Genomic DNA, 9,928 nt, shown 5'->3' with positions numbered 1-9,928 from the left:
AAAAAAAAAAAAAAAAAAAAAAAAAAAAAAAAAAAAAAAAAAAAGAACATGCCACAAAACTCCTTCCTTGTCCCAAAAGGTAGAGTTTAGGAGTACCTTCTCCTCTCCATCATAAAACAAAATATTGTTATATTTGTTTCGTAACCTAAAGTACCGACTCCAAAAGCCACCAACCAAGCAACGAATTTCAAGTTTTTAAAAAAAATTAACCAATCTAAGAAGGTAGTGGTACCAATAAAAAAATGAATATCATATCAAGCAAAGATGTGTGGGGAAAAAAAAAATCCAAATCCACCGATGTACGTAAAAGAACAGTGAAATCATACCCTGAAGGCTCTTCTAAGCACACAAATATATATTCTGAAACAGACAGCAATGACACAATAGAGGAATGTGGAAAAGAAGAGCAAAGAGGGCAATATATCAACTAATACTCAGTAATTTCTAACATCTCCATTGTAAGCACCAACAAAGAGATTAGAAAATTTAGAAAGGTCACCTTAACGTCACCAGTGCCAGGAAAAAACAAGTCCCCAAACTTGTGAAAACTAACGGTCATCACCCTGTTATGGAGGATTGTGAACATTAAGAATTAGAAGAGAGAGCTACAATATAATGAAAATGGATGCGTATCCTCCCCATCCAAGAATATGAAATTACGAGAAAAAAAAAAAACATATTCAATTGATTTAGAGTAGAGAAGAAGAGTAATTATAAAAAGATTTTGAAGTTCTCCAACTTGACCTATCAACCCATATAAGGTCTGACAGAAAATTTTGTGGAATTTCTATCCTCCTTTGAGCTCTAATATCAGGGAGTTTTGTAATTATTATCTCTCTATCATCACTTGCAACCGCTAGCTAGGATTCCTTTCATTATTCTAGAGAATTTTTCTCGGATTCTCCCATTCTGTAAATTTTATTTCATTCTACCAATATACACGCTTTATTAAGAAGTAAATAACAATAATCTAGAAATATGAATTTACAAGCAGAAAGTTAATGTCCGTTCAGCTAATGCCAACTTCAACTTTTATCAAATTTTCTTATATCAAACACTCAATAGAACAAATTTTCCTGTTTCCGAGTGTAGATTCATTGTAGAACTAGAAAGTGTAGGTCATGTTGTACCTGTCAGTGAAATAAAAGGCTTCCTCTACCCCATCACCATGATGTACATCTATGTCAATATATAAAACACGAGAATGATACTTCAGAAGTTCTAGTATCCCCAAAACCAAGTCATTGATATAGCAAAACCCAGAAGCCTCGCACTTTTTAGCATGATGTAAGCCACCTGCCCAATTTATTGCAATGTCACATAGTTGATGATTTAATCTGCGTGCAGCATCTGCAAGGAGGAAGACAGTAACGAGTCAAGGACTTAATATTCATGGCATGAATTGCAAGACGTCCATTATTGAATATTACCTATTGTTCCACCAGCATATATTTGGCAGAATTCAAACAAGTTCTCAAAGACAGGGCAATCCTCTCCAAGATTATCTGACATAGAGTGAATATTTGTCAAATTTATCGCTAGTTCCATGTATGTATACAAATGCCAAGGAACTGCTGAGATATGGTGAAAGAGATCAAGAGAAAATCCCTACATTTAGACAGTTCATTGGCAAACAAGTGTTGAGTATCTGGAGTTATTCGGTGCAGAAATTCCACATAATCAGCTGAATGGAACTGAGCAAGCTCCACAGGATATGCTTTGTGGGGACGCTGCATTATACATCAAAACAAAAACATGTATAGCCTGAGCTGGTAGAACAAAAATCAACAAGAAGAACAATAAACCTACGAGCAGATGTTAAGAGCGTCACTACAAGACGTAATAAAAAAGAAAGAGACTAACATAAATTTCCATCTTCTTATGAAGCTCATACGAGAGAACGAGATGGTGAGTCATACAGAGCCGATGTGGTTTCATTGGATGATTTGGACCAAAGTAAACACTTCCAACGTCCCCTGTAAAACCAACTTTTGTGTGATGCTTAAGCTTAACTGACTTCCTTATCTGGAAGGATAACTAAGTGCCAGAGTTCCAAACAGTCTACAATTGAAAAGCAAGATAAATGCAGGACACAAAACTTTGGCTAAGCTTTGAAATTTGACAGAGCTTACGTTTGGAGATCTAGATATATGAAGTGGTATTAATCACATAACTGTAGTTTGCTAATACCAACATGAACATAACTCAACTAGTCAAAACATTACTTACATCCTAAAAGGTTGAAGGTTCAAATTTCCTCCACCTCATTTAACTCAGAAAAATAAATTAATTAATTAAAACTGTAGTATGCTGGTTTTGCAAAACTTACCCTTAGTGTTTTGAAAATGGTTTCACATAGTTTGGCGAGTTGAAAATTTAAAATCCACAACCATCTAAAATATTGTCGTTAACTTGAATGGAATTATGCATAACTTTACTTCTACATGTGTCACGTGTACAACTTCATCAAAAGTAAAAAGAACATATAAATGGATATGGTTTGCAATCTACAAAACATTAGGTATTTGAAACCATTTTAAAAAAAATAGAAGTGTGGCTTGGAAAATAGGCAAGTCATACGATTCTAATCTGCAATTATTACATAAATATAAAATGTCTTAATAGGCATCAGCACAAGTTCAGCGCAGAAATAGACGATAGTTGAAAACAATCACGAAATAATCCATAAATCAATGATTCTTTCAATGTGCTATTTACTACTCTAGCTGGATGGTTTGCAAGAACAGATTAAATCGGAATGAATAGATTTGGAAGGAAGGAGAAAACAGAAATTTTAATACAAACACCTATATTTCATGAAATTTCTCATAATTTCAGAGAAAATTGTCCCAAGCTGGATCGGGAAGAACTTGAGCATTAGAATTAATAGCAAGTCAAAAGAGTAGCTGTAGAAGGGAAAGAGAAAACTAAATAATACCATCATAAAAGTATGAAATCCTATCCTTGGAGCGCATTTTAGCTGAAGCCTACAGAAAGCACGCAGCCAAACACGCCGACAAGCTACTGGCGTTCGCGCTCCACCATTGTCCAAGCTTCGCAGTAGTTGACTGGAGGATAGAACAAAAACAACTGCACTGGATGAAACCGTAAACGATTTTAATTCAATTACTCAGAAGTGTACTGATAGCCAGTACAACCAATTAGTCAGTAAACGGATAAAACTTATAATCCCCGAAAACACTTATCAAACCAAATCTAATCATTTCAAGAGTATAAACATAACTAACAACAACATCGTAGACAAATCTGAACATACAAAGAAAACAGAACGAATCAGTTAACAAAAAGTTCAAACTCCAATTCAGATTGACAGATGACGATTCTCCGAATCTTACTCCTGAAAATGAAACTGGATAGGGAGCAAACCTGATGCGAATTTGGTGGCTTAGGGAACCAACAACCAGTGGAGAGCGAGAAATCAGTCCGGAAGCTGGAGCGGATGGGGAAAGAAGAATCGAGGAGAACTTTTGGCGGAGGCCTGCGATGCTGCTAACAGTGTTTCGCAGCTTGTCGTTTACCGCCTTCGGATCCCGCGGTTTTTCATTTGGTGGGTACTCAGAATATTGGATATAAATTTAATAACTCTTAATTATGTTCAATTTATTGCTAAATTTTTTTAATTTTAAATAAATTAAAAAATAGTCTAAATTAAGAAAAAGACATTTTTTTTATAGTTAAATAATTAAATGAACTTTATTTATATAAAACAAAAAGTAATGAAAACGAAACCGCCTTCTCATCACAGACATTCGCCAAGTCCTCATCGTTCCTTCGCCCTCATCTGCTGCAGCTTCTGAAGAAACGATTTACCGCTCTCCATCGTCACGTGAGTTTAGCTCCATTCTCTGGTTTCTTCTTTAGGATTGGTAGCAAGGTTTCATGAACGCCATTATTATTTGGTCTAGGATTGAAATTTCAATGTTGTAATTGTTCTTTCATTGTTCTTCAATTACTACCTCGTTGATCTGTTTCTCGATCATTTTTATTTGTGATTTATCTATTGAAATGATTGGTTACTTTATTTCTTTTTGTCTTTCTGTGCTCTTGTTAATTTTCAATTCGATGAGTGTTTTTAGGGAATCAAGTTTTGATGTTATTGTTTACCCGTTGATTGAAACATGGACTGGTTTCATTATACCAGTCGTTATTGGAAATTTGGATTTAGTTTGATGGTTATTGTGGGGAGGTTTTGATTTTATTTCAATGTTTCACAGCACATTTCATTCGTATGGGTACTTGTTTCTACGTTCGTCAAAGATGGAATTCGTGTGATTAACTGGGAAATGTCTGGCTAGGAAGGGGTATTCTAGCTTTTCCTGGCTTGGATATGTGAGATTTGTCAAATTTGGTGGATCAGATATATGAACTTGTGTGAGATTGAAGATAAATATAATTCTTCCAAGTGAATATATGGTTCCTTTAAACAACCAATGCACTTGAGATGTTTCTGGCATATGGGGCTTAATGTTGGAAACAACACATGGGAGAATTAGGGATACAAATCATATGATTTTGTACCATTCAGAGCTCGGTTTTTTGTATGTCCTTGTAGTCTTTCATTTTTTTTCTCAATGAAATTTGTTGCTTTCGTTAGTAAATAAATGATGGAGTAGTAACGTGTGGGATCTCACTAGTGTCTCTTGTTTTAATATCTGCTGTGTTCATGAATGCTTGATATTGATGGAAGTTTCGAGTGGCGTTGTGTGTCGTGTGTTGAGTTCCACATAGAATGCTTCTCTCAGCGTTCACTTCATTTCTGGATTAGTTCATGTTTCAACCATTGAAAATGAATGCTGGTGCATGATGGCGCCTAATTTATCTATAAATCCTTTTTGATCTAGAGCCTTCTGATCAATACACATTACATTTCGAGGCAGTCGTAACTCTTAAGTAATTATATTTCTTTCTCTTATAGAGCTTCGATTGCTAGCTCGTTTGCAATGTGTCATGTTCTTGAGCTATATCATTGTAAACGTTTTGTACTCGTTCTTGTTGTCGTTGCTTTCGAACGTTTTTTCCTTTTTGGTTCTTGTTTATGGTATAAAGGAAATGAGATTTGGGACAATTGCAAGAGGCTTACTGGTTTGCAAAGGTTATGGTGCACATCTCAAAAGCATATGTTTGTTTATATATTGACTAATTTTTGGCTTGAATTGTAATGTAGAATGGCGGAACAACCTTTTAGACCCCGCGAGAAACTTATTGAGAAGCAAAAATATTTCCAGAGCATTCACAAGCACACTTATCTTAAAGGGCCAATGGATAAGGTCACTTCTGTTGCCATTCCAATTGCTTTTGCAGCTTCATCACTGTTTCTTATCGTAAGTTTACCTCTCTTCACTGCAGTTGAGTTCAAAAAATGCTAAATGATTCATCTAACTGTGTCGATCTCGATTCTCGCTTATGTCTTTCGTACAGGGACGAGGAATTTATAACATGTCGAACGGAATTGGAAAGAAAGAATGAGGTCACTGTCTTTGCATCTAAATTTCATCAAAGGGTGTTATGACCCTTGTGAATTTTGTTCTTGAAGCAATTTTGTTTAATAAATGCTTGGTTCCAGATTGGGCTACCAGTAGAATACTGGATTTGATGCTCAGCTTTCTACTCGTTTCTCGATATTGAACTGTTTGTCTCGGTTTTACCCGCTAGATTTGTTGAGCCCTGTTTTATACTTGAATATCGTAAAATTTATAAAAGAGTTGATTCGACACAAGTATCTTCAATTTTATGAATCTCAATTCATTTCTTGTTATTGTTCAGAAGATAAGTTTAACAAGATCTTATCCAATGACGTTTTGTATCCAAACAAACGTGCGTTTACTGAGTTACGAGATAAAGTAGTAAACCGAAACTGTGAAAAAGGTTGGAAGATCTTGTCAAGCAGACTTGTATTAACAATTAACAAAATAGGGCTTTATACGGATCGAACTTGTTTATTCCTATTACAATCACGATTGAACAGTGATCTATTTGGAGAATGGCGCTTGTGATTGAGTTGTATTATATCCATGGTCTAACGTGTGGATATAATATTAAAAATAAGAATTTTTTTACTTATTTAAAAAATGTGGAAGGTTTGTGTTTATTAAAATTTGAATATAAAATTACTTTTTGATTATTATTGAAATTTTTAACGAGTATTTTAAAACTAACCCATTGCGATCTGGTCTATCGAATTGGGCCCATATTATAGCCCAACAACTGAATCTTAGGCCCACAAAAAAACGAGAGGGAAAAAAAAGTACGCCAACACCGTCTTCTTCCTCTCGCATCGCAGAAGAAGTCATCGTCTATCATTCACCCCCATCAGCGGCACCCTTCGGATCGACGATTTCTCGCTCTCCTGAAAGGTGAAACCTCCAAATTCATGTGAGTTTCAATCCATTCTCCCATCTCTTCTTTAGGATTAAGGTTTCATAGATCTGCTTTGATAGTTTGATATAGGATTTTGTTGTAAGGCTTCATCCATTTGTTTTTTCTGGTTAATCTGCTTCGCGAATGTCGTTGTTTATTATGTATTTATTCTTGAAATGAATTTTCTTCTTGAATTTTGTTTTGTTTTGTCCAAGGTAATGGTAGTTTCCAATTTCGTGAGCTGTTTTCGGAGATTTAGATTTATATGCTGTTTCCCTATTCGATTGAAATACGCTATACCATTTACTCATTGAATCATCGATCTTGAGATGTGTTCAGTTTGATGGTTATTCAACTTATTTTCGTGTAATTTTAATTTTTGTTCATATTTCCTTGCGTACAATGTGGCAATGAGACTTGCTTTATTCTTTAGCAGCTCGAAGTGAGAGTAATTGTCATTTTTATCTTTGAGATAGGGCTAGCCTAGCTGAAGCTACTGGGGATAGGGGTTTAGTTTCCTCGACTCATAATCATATATGGGATTTATTGAATTGGTGAATCAGACGTGTGTGTGAGAATGGACGGCAGAAGGTTAAGAACTGTGCATGGGATGTTCATTTTATCTATGGATCTTCTGTGACCAATGAGTAGTGGGTCTCTGAACTGAGCCTTAGGCTAAAATTTGGAAATCAATGTCATCTGACTGATGGGGATTCCACTGTTTCGAGATAGCAGGCGATTGAGTTTTTATTGAGTTTTTATGTTCATCTGTTTTCGGTATCAATGTAATAGCCCAAGCCCTATTGTCTTCATTGGACTCTTCCTTTCGGACTTCCCCTCAAGGTTTTAGAACGTATCTGCTAAGGAGAGGTTTCCACACCCTTATAAGAAATGTTTTATTCTCCTCTTCCACCCACGTGGGATCTCACAATCCACCCTCTTGGGAGCCTAGCGTCCTCGCTGGCACACCGCTCGATGATTTGCTCTAATACCATTTGTACTAGCTCAAAGCCCACTACTAGCAGATATTGTTCTCTTTGAGTTTTCCCTCAAGGTTTTAAAACGGTTTGCTAGGGAGAGGTTTCCACACCCTTATAAAGAATGCTTCGTTCCCTTCTCCAACTGATGTGGGATCTCACAACCAATTCTCTAGCCGTAAGCTAATAATCATGCATTTGAAAATTTATTGTTGGATACTTTCTTTTCATACTGTTACTGTCCAATGCTTTAGAATGGATAGATTAAACACTCTCCAGAGTCCTTGGATTTGATTGTTTGTTATACAGAAGAAATGAAACATGTAAGCACAGATCTGCAAATTTCACCTATTTTGTATTTGAATTATCGTGCAGGATGACTGAACAGCCGTTTAGGCCGCGTGAGAAACTGATTGAAAGGCAAAAGTATTTCCAGAGCATCCAGAAGCACACATATCTTAAAGGGCCATTGGATAAGGTCACCTCTGTTGCCATCCCAATTGCTTTGGCAGCTTCATCCTTGTATCTTATAGTAAGTTAATTGTTGAAGGCTTTCTGAACCATTATGAAACACTTGAAACTAGTTGTATAACATTACGGATAACGTGGGTCTGCTCCCATTTCGCGCAGGGACGAGGAATTTATAACATGTCTCATGGGATTGGGAAGAAAGAATGAGGGTGACACAGTCTCTCAGCATCTTAATTGCATAGAGGTTTTTAACTTCTGGACCTATGTTAATTTTGTTATTGAAGAAATGTTTGTCCAATAATTGCTTAGTTGCAGACCTCGGCTACCATTTGATTTGAATATCATTCTCAGATTCCTTGTTGTTTTCCCCACTTTTTGGGAAACTGTGCTGGTGCAAATAAGATTTGAGCAACATATCCAGAATAGTTCTTTTTCTTACCGTCTATTGTGAAGTTCGGATGTTTGTACATAAGTTTTATAGAGCCCATGTCAAAATTTAAATTTAATTTTATGTCTAATATATTCATAATTTTCAATTTTCAATTTAATTTTGTCTAATATATTCGATGGAGAGTAAACTTCCTATAAAGGAAAATGTCTTGACATATATTGGTTTTATGTCTAATATATTCCTAATTTTAAAATTAAATTAGAAACGTATTAAATATATATTTTTTAATTTGCACCAACTTTTGAAGCTTAAGCACATCAGCCGTAATAATATTAAAAATTATTTCAATGTACACATTCCTAGTATTAGGTTAATCTCGAGCTAGCTACGGAAGAGTACTCCTTTCGCTTATCTTTCTATTGGTCTTATTGCTTCTCTCTGGAACCTCTCCAACTCGATAAAGTGGTGTTGCTTGCTTTGCTCTTGAATCTCTCCAACTCGATAAAGTGGGTTTGCTGGCTTTGCTCTTGGATCTCTCCAACTCGATAAAGTGGGTTTGTTTGCTTCGCTCTTGAATCTCTCCAACTCGATAAAGTGGGTTTGCTCGCTTTGCTCTTAAATCTCCCCAGCTCTTTGCTCGCTTTGCTCTTAAATCTCTCCAACTCGATAAACTGGGTTTGCTTGCTTCGCTCTTGAATCTCTCCAACTCGTTAAATTGGATTTGCTCGCTTTGCTCTTGAACCTCTCCAACTCGACAAAGTGGCTTTGCTCTTAAATCTCTTCCACTCGAAAGTCTCTCTCCAACTAGAAAGTCTCATCAGAATAGAGAATACTATTTATTTTAAAAAAGAAGTCCAAGAACTCGTGGTTAGAAGCGTTGACTAGTAGTTAAATTGATGGCAGTATCATGAACAACACTCTGGTCAGCTCCATGACTTGCAAACTGGATTCTGCTAAACACATTAGGCTTTGTTGAATTTCCACTGTCTTCATCAACGTCGCACAAATCTCGTTCATGTTTTGATATTAATGATCCATAATTTCCCCCATAACCATCTTCTTCAGCCAAGCGCAGCTTTACATATGCTTCGCTTTCATCCTTCACCCGACTTGATAGATATCATCTTGCGGGATACGAAGCATTTTCCGAGAGAAAGAACAGGGGACCATGAAATTGTCGAATTGCTCAATATGGTTCCTCCGACGAGCTTGATTCTACTCCAATAAACCATGAAATTCATCTTCCAAAACGGCGTAAGATGCATTGGAGTGCCAATAAGACGCTTGATTAGACGAAGACAAAACGGCCACAACAGTCATCGATTCGAAAACTTCTGGAAGAAACCCCTCTGTTTATGTTACTGTCTTTAGTTGCCCCAATGTTGATATGGAATGTCCGCAAATTATCACCATCATTCCCGTTTACATGTTTCAACCCTAAATTCGATTTCGAATTCGCATTGGCAAACAAAAATTCCCACCGAAACTTCTTCGACTGCGATTCCCGCTGTAAACTCTCGCAAAACTCAAGAGAGTTTACGAAAATGTTCGTCTTCATTCGTCGCCGGTTCTTCCCCCGAAGACCATTCCGAGTGGCAATGCCGGTTTTCTTCAACCCATGGTTCCGAAGATTTCCGTCCAAACAACGACGGAGACCGAGACATTTTATCCGTTTTTTACTCACCAAAAAAAAAAAAAAAAAAAAAAAAAA

General features: G+C 36.4%; 3 protein-coding genes and 1 long non-coding RNA gene across 9 annotated transcripts in view; 3 read left to right on the top strand and 1 right to left on the bottom strand.

The window, feature by feature from the left end:
- The window catches only part of LOC111448213 (histone deacetylase 9-like), an 8,046-nt gene extending 4,472 nt beyond the window's left edge, over positions 1–3,574 (bottom strand). For 3 of the 5 annotated variants that reach the window (XR_002711386.1, XM_023087681.1, XM_023087680.1), the window contains exons 1-7: positions 3,388–3,574; positions 2,939–3,095; positions 1,864–1,976; positions 1,613–1,730; positions 1,431–1,505; positions 1,131–1,350; positions 500–563 (exon numbers count right to left, since the gene is read on the bottom strand). Coding sequence is in view for 4 of the 5 variants with exons in the window: in XM_023087681.1 (XP_022943449.1) it covers positions 500–563; positions 1,131–1,350; positions 1,431–1,505; positions 1,613–1,730; positions 1,864–1,976; positions 2,939–2,975 (627 nt within the window). In the remaining variant the exon portion in view is untranslated. Of the gene's footprint in view, positions 1–499; positions 564–1,130; positions 1,351–1,430; positions 1,506–1,612; positions 1,731–1,863; positions 1,977–2,938; positions 3,096–3,387 lie in introns of those variants that run through there. The other 2 variants (XM_023087682.1, XM_023087683.1) reach the window with 2 other exon arrangements.
- LOC111448219 overlaps positions 1–9,928 on the top strand; it is an 18,081-nt gene that overhangs the window by 5,443 nt on the left and 2,710 nt on the right. The gene's annotated exons all lie outside the window — the stretch shown is intronic.
- On the top strand, positions 3,744–5,682 carry LOC111448218. 2 transcript variants are annotated; one of them, XM_023087690.1, is made up of 3 exons: positions 3,744–3,847; positions 5,186–5,342; positions 5,440–5,682. In XM_023087690.1, exons 2-3 carry the CDS (start codon positions 5,187–5,189, stop codon positions 5,485–5,487), a joined length of 204 nt encoding a protein of 67 aa, XP_022943458.1. In that variant the 5' UTR covers positions 3,744–3,847; position 5,186; the 3' UTR covers positions 5,488–5,682. The 2 variants fall into 2 exon arrangements, with proteins under 2 accessions (XP_022943458.1, XP_022943459.1); XM_023087691.1 differs by having other exon boundaries at positions 5,182–5,342.
- LOC111448217 lies at positions 6,237–8,267 on the top strand. Its single transcript, XM_023087689.1, has 3 exons — positions 6,237–6,393; positions 7,731–7,887; positions 7,986–8,267. Coding segments are annotated over exons 1-3 (207 nt in total). The 5' UTR covers positions 6,237–6,391; the 3' UTR covers positions 8,034–8,267.

Source organism: Cucurbita moschata, unplaced genomic scaffold (assembly GCF_002738365.1).
Source record: "Cucurbita moschata cultivar Rifu unplaced genomic scaffold, Cmos_1.0 Cmo_Scf00010, whole genome shotgun sequence".
NCBI classification, from domain to species: Eukaryota; Viridiplantae; Streptophyta; class Magnoliopsida; order Cucurbitales; family Cucurbitaceae; genus Cucurbita; species Cucurbita moschata.
The sequence above is the reverse complement of the archived record's forward strand: the minus strand, read 5'-3'. Positions and strand labels throughout refer to the sequence as shown.